The sequence below is a fragment of the Tupaia chinensis genome, unplaced genomic scaffold, assembly GCF_000334495.1.
Source record: "Tupaia chinensis unplaced genomic scaffold, TupChi_1.0 Scaffold000197_1, whole genome shotgun sequence".
NCBI lineage: Eukaryota > Metazoa > Chordata > Mammalia > Scandentia > Tupaiidae > Tupaia > Tupaia belangeri.
This window is the reverse complement of record NW_006159672.1, coordinates 8,744,876-8,762,784: the sequence shown is the minus strand read 5'-3', so window position 1 is coordinate 8,762,784 and position 17,909 is coordinate 8,744,876. Positions and strand designations below refer to the sequence as shown.

Genomic DNA, 17,909 nt, shown 5'->3' with positions numbered 1-17,909 from the left:
CAGGACCAGGGAATTTGCATTTATACAAGTTCCAAGGTGATCCTCCTACAGCTGCACCTGAGAAACCACTGACCCCAAGTGTTTGGACTGCTAGCAGATTTTGAAACTGTGAGGCACTCTTAGGAGGTGGATCAAAAAAAGCAGAGAAAACAAGTCATGCCTGAAGATCCACGTTGTTCTTTTGACTCTGAAGCCTGGGGACTGACCAGACTTAAGATGCTATTGCTGAGACAAGCAGTTAGCATAATGGCTATGTAATGGCTGAACTCCCATATAGTCAACCACGGTTCAAGTCCCGGACCTGGTGGCTTAAACTCACACTGGGCACGTGTGTGTGCGTGCCCAAAATCCCAAGCGGAGAATGGAGAAGGGATTGCGGCATGGCCATCCCCCTGGGGGGGGATTTCTCGCTTTCTGACTCTGTCTCTCTGGCGAGCACATGCACCCTATAGCAAAAAACCTCTCCAAAAAAAAAAAAAAATGCTATTGCCACATTTTCAATTGGAGCGGGATATCTCATCTCTACTTTTTTGTGTGTCATGTTTATGCCCAGCCATGGTTGAGAATGTCTAGAAGAATCTAGAACTATCTCCCAAAGTAAGCTGACCCATGTTACCAAATGTGCTGGCTGTTCCTTGGGGATGTTGCAATCGGATGGATGGGCTGTAGACTTGACTGCCCTCTGGGCCACCGTTTTTCTTCTTCCCATCTATTTTTGGATCTCTGACTGGGGGCCCATAAATAAGACTAACAAGAGAAAGATGAACAAGGGAAAAACAAGTTTATAAAGGTACATAGCACATATCACCCAGAAGAAATCTTGGCCTTGAGTAACTCAAAAGGGGGTGGTTAGATCTTAGACTTAATTAGCATCTTAAAAAAAATTACAGAAAAGTGACAAGACAACAGAAAAGTTTCAGGACAGCAAAGTGTGGAACAATTTGGACGGAGAAGGGTTATTTTAGTAGGGGTTGTGTGCAAGCCCCTCTTGAAGCTTTCTGTCTTTTGTGGCCATAATAAAACACCCCTGGGAGAAGGGTTTATGACAGTCCTTAACTGTCAAGTGGATTTACCTTTAGTCAGATAAGAATAAACTCTTTTTTTCTCCATGTGCTGACTGTTATTTGTCTCCAGCTCAAAATAGTCTTTATACTGTAAAGGATATGGTTTTTGCTTTTGTTTTGTTTTATTGAGTCATCAGAAGTTATGATGCATTTTTTAATAGAAAACCAGAAAAATATAACTTTTCCAATGACCCAGTATTTTGCTAGGGGCTTGTGCACTCAGCACAGAGAGAGGAAGAGGAGAAAGACCCTGCCCCACTCATGGGGCATGGTCACACCACAATTCCTTCTCTTCCATCTCTCCCTCCTTTGGGGATTTTTGGCACACACTTGCCCACCATGTTTCTCAAGTTGTGAGGGCTGGGACTAAAACCACAATAGTTGGCCATTGGGGTGTGACTGCCTTAACTACCAGGCCACAGAGCTGGCCTGAGGAGGTAAAATTTCACTTCTACCCATTCAATTCTCCGGCTGATTCAGAGAATTAAACAGGACAGGTGAACAGGAAAAAAGCATAGACATTTATAGACATTTATTTGATAGAAGTTTTATGACATGGGAACTCTTCCTAAGGAAATGAAGACCCAAAGAAGGATGTCAGTCAAATACTTACATACTGAGTTGGACAGAGTAAACTGTGAAAGTGATAAAACAAAGGGACCAGGGTAGTTAACAGGGTAAAGTGACTAAGATGGCTAAAGGTTAGTTTAACAAAGTTTGTTTATATAGATTTCTCTTGGTTTCAACCTTTCATCTTGGTAGTAAAAGTGTTACTTTTTCTCCTGGGATAGGGAGAACATCTTTCATATGGTAGGACATCTTTCCCTTTCTGCTTTTAGGAAGAGTGATTCTTACAACTGCAAACTGTCCTTAGTTCAAAATAATCCTATGCTAAAGTGGTATATTTTAGGGTGGTATAATTTCATCCCTTACCCTTTCTTAGGAGGGTGTCTGGGGGAGACAGAACTTCAGAGAGTATGGTCCAGATTTGAGTGGGAATCACTGACCCCTATATCCCGTGGTTTGTGCATCCCACAGCTAAAGTTGGAGGAGGACATGAAATACCTTCGGGAGGAAATGATGAAGACAGAAAATCTGCAGGCCAAGGAGGAGCAGACCTTAGCTGAGTGGCAGGTAGGTGCCAAGGGCCATCAGGGTCCCCTGAAAGCCCATTTTAGGCCCCTGTCACAACTTCTAAGCCTCCCTACCATAGTCTCCAACACAGGGAGCTGCAGGAGAGGAAGAAAAAAGTTCCTTCTACCTTTGTATGTTCAGTGGTTGGTCTAACAAACTGACATGAGACAGATGAACAGAAGAGAAAAAAAGCTTACCCCTCGTCACACTCAGAAAACCAACAACTGGCAGGACCAGCAGTTAGCATAATGGCTTGTCGCTGGACTCCCATGTAGTCGACTGTAGTTCACGTCCCAGACCGGGTGGCTTAAAACTCACGCCGGGTGCGTGTGCGTGCGTGCCCAAGATCCCGAGAGGAGAACAGAGGAGAAGGGATGGCAGCGTGGCCATCCCCCCTGGGGGGTGATTTCTCGCTTTCTCTTTATCTCTGTCTGTCTGGCAAGTGCACGCGCCCTATAGCAAAAACCTCTCCAAAAAAAGGAAAAAGAAAACCAACAACTGGCCAGGGTTGGGAGCTAGAGCTGGGACAAGGGGCTGCACTTTGCTGTTGTGGTACAATCCACTGAGCCCAAATGACAAACATCCGATCATCCATGTGTCTGCACTCTGACAGGGGTCAAGATGCGCCCCTCCAAAATATGCTAGTTGGGCATGTTAAACAGGAGTTATTAGAAGACACTGTTTTGGACGGAGCTACTCTAGGCCCCAGTAGACCAAAGCACAATGGGATCACTGTGGGTGACCAGGGTACCAACACCCACATCTCTGGTGTCCAGCTACCCCTCCCAGGGGCCTTGCCTCACATCTGGGTGGGTCCTCACTCCTCCTGCAGGACAAGGTGAAGGAGCGGAGAGAGCGCATCATGGCGGAGTTTGAGAAGATGGGCCTCTTCCTGATGGAGGAAGAACGAAGGCTCCTCCAAGCCCTGAAGAAGGAGGAAGACAAGATAATGGCAGGGCTGCAGGAGAGCAAGACCTCCCTGGAACAACAGAGCCACTCTCTGGAGATGCTGCTGCTGCAGATGGAGGACAGACATGAGCGGGAGCCCCTTCGGATGCTGCAGGTGGGGCTGGAGAGCAGTGACAGCCCAGAGGGGACTGCAGATCCTTTGGGGGTCATGTGCCAGCTGCTCACCACAGTACACCTGTTTAAACTGCAGTGGGATGGGGGTGTGGCATGAGAATGTGAGCCGCCCGAAGTGGGAACAAATGCACCCCAAACAAGAAGGGCACTGCCTAGCACAGGCTGGAGCTGTCATAATAAACTACAAACCAAGTGGCTTAAACAACAGGAATTTACTCTCTCACAGTCCTAGAGGCTGGGAGTCCCAGATCAAGGTTGGCAGGGTTGGTTCCTTCTGCAGTCTCTCTCCTTGGCTTATAGATGGTACCTTCTCCTTGTGTCTTCACAGGATGGTCCCTCTGTGAATTTATGTCTTAATCTCTCCTTATAAAACACTAGTCCTATTGGACAGGGCCCGCCTCAACTCACTTAACCTTCAATTACCTCTTCAAAGACACCATCTCCAAATATGGTCACATTCTGAGGTCCTGAGGGTCCTATGTATTTGGAAGAGGTGTGGAGAGAGGTAGTGAGACACACTCAAGTCAGTCCCTAGCAGGCTTCAACCCCAGAGACTGTGTCTTCCATTCCCCTCCAAGTGACCTGAAGACACTTGGCATCCACATGGGGATTCAGGGCAGGGACTTGCTGACACAGTGAGGATGACAGTTCCAATTTTATGTCTGTGATACTGAAATTCTGTGGGGTTCATTGTCAATAGATTTACTAGTTGCCCTAACGTTGGGTAACAGTTTATCTTCTATTAAAAAGCAGCCTGAGGCTAGTCCAATAGCTTGTGGTTAAGGAGCTGGGTCTCACAAAGCCAACCTTGGTTCAAATTCTGGCCCCAGTGGCTCGAAAAACACACTGGGTGCATATGCATGTGACCCCAAAATCTTGATGGGAAAGAGGAGTGGAGGGAAAAGAACTGTCAATACACCCCACTGAGAGTGCTTTATCTCTTTCTCTTTCTGGTGACATGTGCCCTCTGGCAATGAAAAAAATATGGGTAAAATAAAACACATAGGATTATGAAGGAAATAAAATTGAAGGAAAAAAGCAGCTTGTTCATAGCCCATTAATTTGGTTTTCTGAACCACTGGAGGGAAAAGCCCCATTTAGCTTCCCCATACCCCTAACTTGGGCATGGGAACCCTCAAAGGCTGGTTGATGTGAGCTTTCATAGGTATGAGACCACAGAAGATTCTCTGCATGAGACTCTTAAGTTTATACTTAAGATTATACTCTGGGGCCAGCAGACGGCATAGTGGTTACATCTCTGGCCTCGCACATGGGCAACTGCAGTTCGAGTCCCAAACCTGGTGACTTGAATTCACACTGGGTATGTGTGCATGTGTGCCAAGATCTTGGGAGGAAAAAGAAGAAGGGATTTCAGTGTGACCATCCCCCCAGGGGGGTGATTTCTCGCATGCCCTATCTTTCTCACATTCACTATCTCTGTCTCTCTGTCCAGCGAGCACACAAGCCCTAAGGCAAAAATATCTATATAAAAAAATTATGCTCTCAAAACTAAAAGTATAGCCATTGGAAAACATAAATCTCTTGTAGTTTTCCAGGCCAGAGATGCTCACAATGGTGCTTGGAAACTCTACAGATTTCCATAGAAGCTCCAGAACAATCCTCAGCTGCTTGGGCTGTTACATCTTCTCTCCCTCCCTACACCTCTCTGGGTGAGTCTACACCCAAGAGGAGAGAGAAGAGGCTTGGACTCTATGGTTCATTTGCCAAAAAGGGCTGGGCAGAGTTCCCCAGGTCTTTCATCCTCCTCGCTACTGAACAGTTGGGCTTCAGATGTCTGACTTTGGCTAAGAGGATGGTTTGGACTTAGCTTAAGCACCAGGATCTCTTCAGTGGGAGTGAGAGCCTGGGGTAGTGGTGGGGGAGGGGAAGTTCAGGAGTGCCTGGGAGAGGATGGAGCTCCATTTTTAGGGATGAAATGACAACAGAAAGGATTGGTTGTTCCCTAAGAACTGGATAAGATGAAAACAGCAAAAAGAATCATACTGATGGGACCAGCAAGTGGCATGGTGGTTAAGGGCGCTAGACTCCCACATGGCCAACCATGGTTTGGGTCCCGGACCTGGTGGCTTTCTTTCTCACTTTCCCCCCTCTCTCTGTCTCTCTGTTTCTCTCTGGTCAAATTGGAAAATAATAATAAATAAAGTTAAAATAAAATAATTTAAAAAAAGAATAATAGTGAGGGGTGTGGGGAGCCAAGAGCTTGGCCCATTTCCCACTCTTCCTCCTTGTCTTTTACAGGATATGAAGAACCCCTTGGGCAGGTATGTGGTTACTTAAGATAGAGTGGAGATGGGTGAGGAAGGGCTCCATGCAGGGATGGAGGGGACAATGAGACTGTGTCCACTGGAGGAAGAACAGCGTGAGTGTGCAGTACCCAGAGGCCAACCTCCCCACCGTGCTCAGAACTGTGTGCAGGGTTCCTGGGCAGATAGAGGTGCTCAAAGGTTTCCAAGGTAAGTGGGGACCCCAAATTTGGCCATCTGACCCCGGATTCTCTCTGTAGTGCATCACTCCACCTCTAGCCCCAGTATCCACAAGGAGGTCTGGAGCCACAAAAGGGGATTCCCAAACTGTATTGCCCAATGCTTAATCTTCATGGGATCGTCAATACTATGTCTTTACAGTAGTTCCACTTGTGGGATGAAGCTTGTTGAGCTGCCCAAATGATCCCTCTGTCCTGCCTGTTTCTTTATCACCATTAATATCTATACACAGTTGGGGTGTGGGTCCATTAGGTTACCCCACATTCACAGTTGGATTCAGTGGAGGGAAGGGGCGCTAGACTCCCACATGGCCAACCATGGTTTGGGTCCCGGACCTGGTGGCTTTCTTTCTCACTTTCCCCCCTCTCTCTGTCTCTCTGTTTCTCTCTGGTCAAATTGGAAAATAATAATAAATAAAGTTAAAATAAAATAATTTAAAAAAAGAATAATAGTGAGGGGTGTGGGGAGCCAAGAGCTTGGCCCATTTCCCACTCTTCCTCCTTGTCTTTTACAGGATATGAAGAACCCCTTGGGCAGGTATGTGGTTACTTAAGATAGAGTGGAGATGGGTGAGGAAGGGCTCCATGCAGGGATGGAGGGGACAATGAGACTGTGTCCACTGGAGGAAGAACAGCGTGAGTGTGCAGTACCCAGAGGCCAACCTCCCCACCGTGCTCAGAACTGTGTGCAGGGTTCCTGGGCAGATAGAGGTGCTCAAAGGTTTCCAAGGTAAGTGGGGACCCCAAATTTGGCCATCTGACCCCGGATTCTCTCTGTAGTGCATCACTCCACCTCTAGCCCCAGTATCCACAAGGAGGTCTGGAGCCACAAAAGGGGATTCCCAAACTGTATTGCCCAATGCTTAATCTTCATGGGATCGTCAATACTATGTCTTTACAGTAGTTCCACTTGTGGGATGAAGCTTGTTGAGCTGCCCAAATGATCCCTCTGTCCTGCCTGTTTCTTTATCACCATTAATATCTATACACAGTTGGGGTGTGGGTCCATTAGGTTACCCCACATTCACAGTTGGATTCAGTGGAGGGAAGGTCTCTGGGGAGTTAGGGAGAAGAGGGGAACCATTCGGCCACAAGGTACCATCTACCCTACTCACTGCCAGGGCTCTGGCCCTCCCACCCTTGACCCCAAATGACCCTCTACTTCTCCCTGGGGCCCCTGGCCTGTCTGCAGAAGATGTAGTGCCTGACCCCACTTCAGCCTACCCCTACCTCCTTCTGTATGAGAGCCGCCAGAGACGCTACCTCAGCTCCCCACCAGAAGGCAGCATACTCTGCAGTAAAGACAGGTTCATGGCCTACCCCTGTGCCGTGGGCCAGAAGACCTTCTCCTCTGGGAGACACTACTGGGAGGTTGGCATGAACCTCACTGGGGATGCACTGTGGGCCTTGGGCGTGTGCAGAGACAATGTGAGTCGGAAAGACAGGGTCCCCAAGTCTCCAGAAAATGGCTTCTGGGTGGTGCAGCTGTCCAAAGGAAAGAAGTACTCGTCAACAATGTCTGCCCCAATTCCGGTCACGCTGACTGAACCTCCCAGCCACATGGGCATCTTCCTGGACTTCGAGGCTGGGGAAGTATCATTCTACAGTGTGAACGACGGGTCCCACCTGCACACCTACTCTCAGGGTGCCTTCCCAGGCCCTTTGCAGCCTTTCTTCTGCTTGGGGGCTCCTAAATCAGGCCAGATGGTCATCTCCACAGTGACACTATGGGTGAAGGGATAGAGACACCAGCAGGGCCTGCCTTCATCTCTACAGAAAACGAGGTCCTTCAGCACATCACAGACCACCACTGGGATTCTTGGGTATCCCACTGAGAGCTATTGGTGGTTTCTCCCAAAGTCTAAATATAATGATTAAAGCAATCAAACGTTGAGACTATACTGACAGACACTCTGTTGAGGAAACTTTCAAAGCCCTTACTTTTCAAGTGGACCCATTTCTAAATACATACCTGCATACCAGCACAATGTGGTCTAGTTTTCTTTAGATATGCACCTTACCCTCCTCCATTTTTTAATGTTGCTAACTCCTTTGCCTCCCTAGTGGTTCCTATGGAGGAGATGGTCCCAGGGGTCCTACAGAAATTCTGTGCATGCTCTCATCTGTCTAATGGGTCCTTTGCAGGGAGGTGAAGTGAAAAAGGCTGTATCCCTAAAAAAGCATCAGAGGACCCACTGCAATCCCTATTGATCTCCAGAAATTGCATGCACAGGGCAAAATCCAAGGGAGGTAAGGCCCATTTGGGGGTTTCCCTTCCCTCTTCCTCCAGGACTCCTTTTCTAACACTCATTTTCTCTCCATGAACCCCTTTACCTCCTGCCCACCACCCACACAAGGTCGGGAGAATTAACAGTCCTGTAACAGAAATTGGCTTATCAAAATTCCACAGTCAATGTAGAAACCCCGACAAGGCCTGAGTCTCTGTAAAGTGGGTGCTCTGAAATGAGTACCTTACAAAGTCGTCCCACTGTGAGAATCTAGTCCCGGTATAGAGAGCAGATACTGGAGGGACACCCCCCAGTTCCTCTCCCCACCCCTCTTCTGACCTGCGGCCTGGGCGAATGCGCAGTGTGTGCGGGGTAGGAGTGGAGGGTGTCAGAGGCGCCCTAGGACTGAAGAGTGAGCACTGGGCAGAGGAGGTCGCACCAGGGTTACGGGATCCCCTACTCCTTCAGATGGCTGAGATGGCTGAGGTGCGCCCCGCCCCTTTGCCCAACTCTCACCTGGGCAGAGGTAAAGGCGCAGCCGCGCGACCCCTGAGCGAGCAAGAGCCAACGTGAGCGCGCGCGAGCGTCACCGGATGAACACGCTCTAATTCTGTTCCTCCCGCGGACCGCGTGACAGGCTGCAGCCAATCGGAGGCAAAAGCGGGTTGTTCCAAAAAAAAAAAAAAAAAAAAAAAAACACCACCAGAAAAAAAAAAAAAAGCACGCACAGTTCCTACCGCTTCCTGCTTCCGCCGCGGTTCTTCTTCCTGCTGGCGTTCCGGATCTCTGCTCGCTTGATCTTCGGAACCTCAGCGCTCCAGGAGTCTTCGCTCCCCGCGCCACTATTCCCGGGATCCTGCGCCTGCACTCCGGGAGTCCCCGCGTCCCCGGAGCCCTGAGGCCCCAAGCCCTTCGCCTCGCGTTCTCAAAACCCCTGCGTCCCCGCACGCTCCCCATAGACCGACCCGGCGGCGACGGGCGCCTCGGTTCAAGGCTCCCAACCCAGCGGAGAGGTCCGCCTGCCTCCGCTCGGTGAGCGCCATGGCAGCACCGGACCTATCCACCAACCTCCAGGAGGAGGCCACCTGTGCCATCTGCCTCGACTACTTCACTGATCCAGTGATGACCGACTGCGGCCACAACTTCTGTCGCGAGTGCATCCGGCGCTGCTGGGGCCAGCCCGAGGGCCCGTACGCGTGCCCCGAGTGTCGCGAGCTTTCCCCGCAGAGGAACCTGCGGCCCAACCGCCCGCTGGCCAAAATGGCCGAGATGGCGCGACGCCTGCACCCGCCGTCACCGGTCCCGCAGGGCGTCTGCGCTGCGCACCGAGAGCCGCTGGCCGCCTTCTGTGGCGATGAGCTGCGCCTGCTTTGCGCAGCCTGCGAGCGCTCGGGAGAGCATTGGGCACACCGCGTGCGCCCGCTGCAGGACGCGGCAGACGACCTCAAGGTGCGCTCCAGTAAACCCGGGCGCGGTCTGCCTGGGCGGGGCGGGGTCGCCAGTGCGGGCTGGGAGCTGGGTACGCGGCCTGGCCCACGGCGGCTTCGAGAGCTATGGACCCAGCCTGTCCTCGGTCTGGGCTTTCGCGAGGATGCCTGCTCAGTGTGCTGTCTGTATGGGCTGGGTTGGAGGGCGAAGGAACGCCTGAGGCTGGAAGGGGGAAGGGGTACAGTTTGTCTCAGGCCAGGGTTGAAGGCGCAGGGCCGTCGGGGAATTGAGAACTGAGAGTGCATCTTGTCCTGGACGAGTGTGGGGGAAGGACAGGATTGGTGGGGGGCTTAGGACCCACAGCCTGTCCAGGCCAGCACTTTGCCAAGCTGGAGTGCTGAGGACCTGTAGGAAAATGCTTATGGAAGGTGAAGGACCAGTTTTTGAAAGTGGAAGGCCCCTGGGGTGGAGACAGAACAACTGACTACCGGCCGGGAAGGAATTCGAGAGCTATGGACCCAGCCTGTCCTCGGTCTGGGCTTTCGCGAGGATGCCTGCTCAGTGTGCTGTCTGTATGGGCTGGGTTGGAGGGCGAAGGAACGCCTGAGGCTGGAAGGGGGAAGGGGTACAGTTTGTCTCAGGCCAGGGTTGAAGGCGCAGGGCCGTCGGGGAATTGAGAACTGAGAGTGCATCTTGTCCTGGACGAGTGTGGGGGAAGGACAGGATTGGTGGGGGGCTTAGGACCCACAGCCTGTCCAGGCCAGCACTTTGCCAAGCTGGAGTGCTGAGGACCTGTAGGAAAATGCTTATGGAAGGTGAAGGACCAGTTTTTGAAAGTGGAAGGCCCCTGGGGTGGAGACAGAACAACTGACTACCGGCCGGGAAGGAACTAGGAGCAGAGGGAAATGAGGAATGGATTTCAGCAGCCAGCCCTAGATGTGCACTCAAGGATTGTGAGGAGGGCAGAGACCTGCACTGGGGGCGGGTGCTGAAGTCCTGGGGAAGCTGGCGCAGGCCACCAGACAAGAAAAGGATGAGGGGATAGTTATTGTACTTCCCTACTGCCCCTGCTTCCCTAGGGCCTCCAAGGTGGTTGCGGATTTCTGAGTGGACTACCAGGGGCCATTTCTGCCAAAAGATATGCAAGGGCTCAGCCCACCTTCTAACTTAGATTCCTGCTTAGAAACCAAATAAACTCCATGGATAAGAGCCGTAGGGCACACACCCATCTTGAACAGCCTGGCTTTCTGCAGTCCACACTCCTTGCCGTGAGTTTGCATTTTGAAGCTGAGGTGTTGAGTAGATGGGCAGCATCTCCAACTGTGGCTTGCACATCGCATTGTGGCTAGTGGTATGTATCAGCCAAGAAGTGCATAAAATTACCAGTTTAACTGATGGTAAAATCTGTAGTCAGTCACTACCATAGAACACATTTTTTGGGCCACCAGATTCTCTCTCATTTGGATTTTAGCACAAAGGTTTAGAGTGTGTCTGAACAAGTCCAAACATGTTCCCTTGTTTTCCTTCTCACTTTGTCCAAGCAGAACTGTCCACACTGCAAACATCAGTCTAGCAGGTTTATCCTTCTGTCACTGAGCACCTTTATGGATGCAGAAAGCGACCAGCAGCTCTCCAGAGCTGACCTGTTAGGTCTTGTTGGACATCGCTTAACCCTTTCTATTGAGAGAGGGAAAAACTTGTTCTCTATCCTATTAGACTTAGCAGTTGGTGCCTGTGAATTAATTTTGCAGGCAAAAGGCAGGTTGGTGGGGAAAAGGCATGCAATTTTTTTTTCTAAAAGAGAATTACTTTATGTATTTATTTATTTAATTTCACTAGAGAGGGACAGAGTGAGAGAGAAAGTGAGAAAGCAAGTCCAGGTCCAGGACTTGAACCACGGGCGATTATGTGGGAACCCAGCGCCCTTAACCACCACACCACCTGCCAGCCACAAAGCCTTACTATTTTATTAATATTTTTAATTTCATGTGCACAAGAGCTTCAGAGAAAAGCAAATATTCCAAAGAAGCCGTCAGGCTATAGAGGGCTTCTATACACACCATTTTAACAAAAGATGATAAGTTGTGGAGAAGTTATTAGACAAAGAAGAGGGAGTTTAGGCTTCTAGGGCTAACAGAATGTGGAAAAGTGACTAGTAAACATACGGGGGGAGTTAATGGAAGATAGGATTTATTTTAGTGAGGTTTGTTTAGGAAGACTCATCTCCAGTGATTACAGTATTCTCTTCCTGGAGGAGAGCATCTTTATGGGGAATGTTTTTAGGCAGATAGACAGCAAGCTCATCCTAAATCTGTTTTTTCTTAATTGCCTTCAGCTTAAAATATTTCTGCCAAAGTGGCCTATTTTGAGGGGAGGTCAAACCTATGTAACTTATTACCCTTGCTATGTTGGGGCCTATATTAATAATTGGGAAATGCCTCAGCAAATGCTTTTTCCTGCCCCCAATATGTCAAGAAAGTTTAATTCTGCCCAGGGGATTGTTTGTCTGCTTTGCAGAGCCAAGGTGATGTGTCCTCACTAAACCCCTATGGAGGTAAGGAGACCATTGGGTAACTAAGAGCTTGCTCCTTTGCTGGCCCTTTGCTTTCATCGTGGATGGACCAGACCCAGGCTAGGTACCTCCCAGGGTGTAAGCAGGAAAGTCCCAGTGAGGCCCAATATGAGGAAGCAGCACCATGGAAAGCAGAGAGTAGAGTCCTAGTCCTCCCTACTAATGCCAGGGACATGCGAGGGGAATTTACTGTAGGACAAGAGGTAGGGAGGAGTCAAACAACCCGGGCCTGCTCCAAGACCCTGGCATCCAGACTTCTGACCACATCTGAGATAAGGCTTTCATTCCAACCTGGCCAGAGACACATGAAACCTAAATGTGAAGTGTTTGCCTCAAAGAACGCTTTTTGGCATTTCATTGTTTAAAATGCAGTTTGTGGGACCAGCAATTAATGTAATGGCTATGTTGCTGGATTCCCACATAGTCGACTGTGGTTTGAGTCGTTGACCCAGTGGCTTAAATTCACACTGGGCGTGTGTACATGTGTGCCCAAGATCCCGAGAGGAAAATGGAGGAGAAGGGATTGTGGTGTGGCCATTCCCCCTGGGAGGTGATTTCTCACTTTCTGTCTCTCTGTTTCTGTCTTTCTGGCGAGCACGCGTGCCTTATAGCAAAAACCTCTCAAAAAATAAATAAATAAATAATGCAGTTTGTGACTTTCAACATTGAAAACTGGAAAATGCTGAAGAAAATGTAAGACATTGTGAGAGAATGTGAGGCCAGGCATGTGCGTGGGGGTGTGGGGTGTCTGGTAAAAAGAGAAACCTGAGTTTTCAAGAGAAGGCTTGGCAACAAGCAGCCCGAGGACAGGGACTCAGGTCTGGGGTTCTCACCATAACCCACGGGAGAGCTGAGCCCTCTAAGGTATAACAGAGGAACTAAAGATATCCTTGGTGTGCTGTCTTTTTTTTGGACAGTCTTGTCATTTTGTATTCTTTCTGCCTCAGCCTCCTGAGTAGCTGGGACTACAGGTGCATGCCAGCCTTCCAAGTAGTAGTGTTTATGAGTGTCCACTACTATAGTTAGGCCTCCTCAGATCTTTTGATTTGCCAGCCAGTCTGGTTCTATCATGAGGCTAGGGCAAGTTAAGACTTTGGGAGCTGGACAGCTGGGTAGAACATGGATGGTGATAACAGTCGAGACTATAAGGCAATTGAAGGAGCAAAGAAGTATGCCTGGCACATGACCCATGTCCCATGCCCCACTGGTTTTGTAGTGATTTTCATAGCTCCTGTCCCGTGGGGTCAGCATGTTTAGAAGGAAGAGTAGGAGGATGAAGAAAGGGATGTTAAGACAAAAAGAGTTGAGTGGCTTGAAGACAGCAGAGCTTGGCAACTTCAGAGCCAACTTGGCAGTTGGAGATGGTCACTGTCCTGTTAGAGGAACCTGCTGTGTAGGGTAGACAGGGAGCAAAGCAGAAGCCCCTATGGTAGCCTCAGAAAGGTGGGCAGGGCCTGGGATGGGGCAGCAAGGTCAGGAGCTAGAAAGATGGCTCCATCTGAGAAAAGGAAAAACTTGGTGAATGTGGGGAAAGGGGCTGGAGGCCTCAGACTCAGTGGCAAGGGGTGGGAGGGGTTCTGCCCATGATAGGGCACATGCTTATTGGAGGGCATTGTGTCCCCGTGTTCTCTGTGTATTGATACGTTCATTTTTTATTATCCCTGCTGATGAACTTGAGATAAGAGATCAATTTAGAAAGGATGAACGTCTGTCCCCACCTGGAGGGTCCTAGTGCTGGGTTGGAAGTCTCACAGCCCTGTCTGGTCTCTGACACCTCAGGGAAAGCTGGAGAAGTCGCTGGAGCACCTGCGGAAACAAATGGAGGATGCGTTGCTGTTCCAGGCCCAGGCCGAGGAAACCTGTGCTTTGTGGCAGGCAGGTGCTGGGGCCCAGGGGTCTCTGGGGGGTGGAAGCAGCAGGCAGGGCAGGGGGATGAAGTTCTGTGCATTAGAAGCCTCAGCAAGGGACATGAACCATTCACACTCACCCTCAGCACCCCAGGGATGAGGCAGTGCCCCTGTTCTAGGAGTACCGTTGCAGCCCAGCCGGGAGCAGCTACACTTAGGTAAGAGGCTGGTCGTCACTGCTTCAGACTGGTGCCTTTGACTTCGCCTCAGGCCAGACCCGGTTAGACATAAAAGAGGGGATGGGTTCTTTCCAGTGTGAACCTGTCCTACTGTACCACAGACATTGAAACTCAGGATAAAGGAGATGAGGGGACACTGTGTGTGTGTGTGTGTGTGTGTGTGTGTGTTCCTGCCCTGCAAATGACCAGCCTGGCGTTCTGGTATGGTTAGGTGGCAGGCTCAGAAGTATATTTAGGGACTGGGAGGGACCAGATACTCAATGGGTGATGAGGGGTCTGAGAGGTCTCAGGTGGTAGATTGGAATCTGGTTAGCTGGCCCTGGTGTGTGTGGGGGGAATTGGGGTCCGCCTGGATCTGGGTGGTAGATTTAATGGTCTGGCCAGCCCTGAGTAATGAATTTGGGGTCTGAAGGTCCTGAGGGATGCTTTGGGGGTCTAGCCATGCTGTGGCATGGCTTCTGTGATGATATCTAAGTTCTTGGTGTTTAGGGCAAAGAATTGAATGAAACACACCAGTCTTGAAGAGGTAGTTTATCAAGTAGAAGTGAAAGTACATACTCCTGAGAGGTCGGAGCAGGCCTGAGCAGACAGAGAGTGAATACCCAACAGGCTCTGGCAGTTGCATTCTGCAAGGCTTATAATTTTTAAATCTCGGTTGTGTTGGTTGATCATTGGCTGGACCAGTTGTTCTTATTTGATTGGCTCTACCAAATGTGGCTGGGCCCACTGATCTCTTATTAGCTGTATCAAATGTGGCCTATCAGCCACGCATCCCCCACTAATCTCCTGCCTACATTACTTGGTGTGGGGAATTTTCTGCCCTGGGTTTGCTATCTAGTCACATAGGCAGGTGCTCCAGCCCCCTTACTTCCATTTCTTGCTTTCTCCTGCCTCCGTCATCCCTGGGGATAAGTTTGGATTTTGACTGGCTTCAGGAAGTGGGTTTAGGTGGTTGGCTTTAAATGGCGGATAACCCCAGGTGGGTAGGGGAGGGACCGAGTGGTGGATTTGGGATCCAGGAGGTCCCGTGGGTAGATTTGGAGGTCCAGTCATCCCTAGGTGGTGAATTTGAGATCTGAGTGATAGATTCGGAATCTGGCCAGCCAGTCTCAGCCTCAGTTGTTCTCTCCCCTTGGTGCCTGCAGAAGATGGTAGAGAGCCAGCGGCAGAACGTGCTGGGGGAGTTCGAGCGTCTGCGCCGCCTGCTGGCTGAGGAGGAGCAGCAGCTGTTGCAGAAGCTGGAGGAGGAGGAGCTGGAAGTGCTGCCCCGTCTGCGGGAGGGCGCAGCTCGCCTGGGCCAGCAAAGCGCTCAGCTGGCGGAACTCATCGACGAGCTCGAGGGCCGCTGCCAGCTACCTGCACTGGGGCTGCTGCAGGTGAGTGGGGTGCAGGTGCGGACCAAGGGCTGCTCCATGCCAGCCACGTCACCCACTCCACTGGCCCCTTGGTGGTGCTAGGGGTGGGCACATGGCAGACTCCCAGGGACAAGGATATCTGAGGGATCGAGAACAAGAAAGCGCAAGACACTTTGGACGAAGGTTGTCCAGGGCTCAGACACAGTTGGCAAAGGCTGGACATGCATGTCTCTCACCTGTGGAATGCCACAGCGAGGGCTTGGACAGGTGCTACATCCATTTACCTCCCAGAACCTATGTGTAGAGAAAAGGAAAACTGGTTTTCTCCATAGACTCAAACAGATGGCATTTCTTATGGCCTTATGTACTATCACACCATGCATCTTCCCATTCCTCAGGTTAACCAAGTGAGGCTTCCTGTTGTGGCAGAGAGTAAACACTTGCTTGTACCTGGGCCTTGGTGCCCCCCTCAAATCAGAATTACGGAGTGCCTTCCCCTCTGGCCTGGCAGCAGGTCAGTTGATCCTGGAGAGTGACTCTCAGCTCCGGAGCCAGCGCACCCTGCTGCAGCCTCCATGCCTCAGTCTTTCCACCTGTTCAGTGAGCATTCGTGAAGAATGAAGGGATTACTGTGCTGCGAGAACCCATGTGGGTGGGGGTGTCTACTGTTATCCTTCCTCGGGATTTGGCTGGACTTTTCATGCCACAGATAACTGTGAAACTGTTCTGTGCCCAGCACAGTATAGAACAAGCAATTAAGGAAATGGACCCCCTGGGCACTTCTGGCTCCTATGTAGGTGAGGCCGTACCTTCCCAAGCACAGCCACCAGTGAGGCAGGGGGTGCCAGCCCTAGGAAGAACCAGCCATACTGCACAACCAGGAGATTCCTGTAGGAGGTGACCTGGTAGCCATTATAGGAATTTGGAACTTGACCCTTGGCCTTTACTAAGCTGCCAAATGCCTAGCAAACAGGAAGGACACTCTGCAAGTGCCTAAAGAAAGAATTGAGAGACATTGGCAAAGAGATGAGGAGAGGGTTCCTGTGGTCAGCAAAGGAAGCTGAGGAAGAGGATCCTCCGAGGAGGGCAGAGGGAGTGATGTTGGAAAAAGCAGGAAGGTTTTAGAGGATGGATTGATTCTTGTCTCAGCCTCAGCTGAGACATTACAGCAAGAGGGTGAGTTCAACCATCCTGCCTGCATTTCATGCCCTTGAACAGTCACCTGCTGCCAGTGTGCCTGTACCTCCTGGCCTGTGGCCTTTGCCATCTGTCTCAACTGAGTTCCTGCTGCCCAAGTTTGACCTGGCTGCTAGGCTTCAGGCTGGACCCTTCCCACCTCTCCCCACTTTCCTCCCTGCTGGCCCTTAGCTGCCCTTTGGCTATAGCTGAGCAGCAGCAATGGGTACATGAGAGCCGTGTGCTGGTTGAGGGTGGGGGTTACTTGTGGGTTTTTACCCTCAGTCCCTGATCAGGCAGGAGGCTTACAGTGGGGGTGCCCAGGCTGGGTTCCTGACACCCAGGGGCTCATTCACTGCCCTGTGGACAGATATGAGGCTTAGGTGACTTCAGGAACCCACCTTCCAGGGTCCCAGTTGTCCCAGAATCAGGAGTCCTGATTTCCCCCTCCTGTAGCCATAGCTGTAGTCAGAGTGATTTTTCTGAATGGATATGTGTCTAAGTGGCCATCTTTTCCTGAGGCCGAGGATCTCCTCTATACCCTAGACCCTACCCCAGGCAAGGAGGGCCCTCCTGTGATGTCTCTGCCCCAGGCCTTATGACAACCATGTCCTACAGCTTCCACTTGTCTCCAGATGACCTGGAGGTGGGCCACCCACCTCAAGTAAAACAGCTGTGCATAGATTGTTTACGACGACATGGCTCAAACCAGGCTCTGTGTACCCCAGGCCCTTTGCATATACCTCTCTTCTGGCCTGCACAGTCGCTCCCTATATGTGCCAGAAAATTCTTCTCATGCTTCAGAAACTGACCGAAAGTCTCCTTTTCCTTGAGGCCTGGCACGTTTCATTGCCTCCATCCTACCCACTGGCAGAATTAACTAGCATATGTGAAAATTGTCCTTTGCTGTTTCTCTTGCCTGCAGTTGCTGCAGACTATTTTTTGTCTCTGTCTCCTGGCCCAGAATCTGGTGGACAGTGGGTTTTGCTGAACATAGGGTGAGATTTGTATGACAATGAGGGTTGGGTCCTTGGTGTGTGCTGAAGACTATTCTAGAGACCAAAAAAACAAGGCTCCCAGGAGCTAGTCGATAGCTGTGCGTGTTAGTCGGTAGTGTGGACGGGGCAACTTCAAACAACGGAAATTTATTATCTTACAATTCTGGAGACTAGGAGTCCAAGATCAAGGAGTCAGCAGGTTTGGTTTCTTTTGAGGTCTTTTTCTCTCTCCTACTTTGCTGGAGGGCACGAGCACTTGCCAGAGAGAGAGACAGGGAAAGA

The 17,909-nt window shown here is 50.5% G+C and overlaps 2 protein-coding genes across 4 annotated transcripts in view; both read left to right on the top strand.

Moving 5' to 3' along the window:
* TRIM17 (tripartite motif containing 17) overlaps positions 1 to 7,788 on the top strand; it is an 11,907-nt gene extending 4,119 nt beyond the window's left edge. The window contains exons 3-7 of the mRNA XM_006146987.2: positions 2,103 to 2,198; positions 3,031 to 3,261; positions 5,541 to 5,563; positions 5,652 to 5,755; positions 6,977 to 7,788. Of these exons, the coding sequence (XP_006147049.1) occupies positions 2,103 to 2,198; positions 3,031 to 3,261; positions 5,541 to 5,563; positions 5,652 to 5,755; positions 6,977 to 7,527 (1,005 nt within the window). The 3' untranslated portion in view covers positions 7,528 to 7,788. The remainder of the gene's footprint in view (positions 1 to 2,102; positions 2,199 to 3,030; positions 3,262 to 5,540; positions 5,564 to 5,651; positions 5,756 to 6,976) is intronic.
* A 957-nt stretch (positions 7,789 to 8,745) lies between these two features.
* The window catches only part of TRIM11 (tripartite motif containing 11), a 15,300-nt gene continuing 6,136 nt past the window's right edge, over positions 8,746 to 17,909 (top strand). For 2 of the 3 annotated variants that reach the window (XM_006146984.3, XM_006146983.3), the window contains exons 1-3: positions 8,746 to 9,461; positions 13,792 to 13,887; positions 15,244 to 15,474. In XM_006146984.3, the coding sequence (XP_006147046.1) occupies positions 9,054 to 9,461; positions 13,792 to 13,887; positions 15,244 to 15,474 (735 nt within the window). In that variant the 5' untranslated portion in view covers positions 8,746 to 9,053. Of the gene's footprint in view, positions 9,462 to 13,791; positions 13,888 to 15,243; positions 15,475 to 17,302; positions 17,316 to 17,463; positions 17,473 to 17,909 lie in introns of all 3 variants that reach the window. The other variant, XM_014587260.2, reaches the window with a different exon arrangement.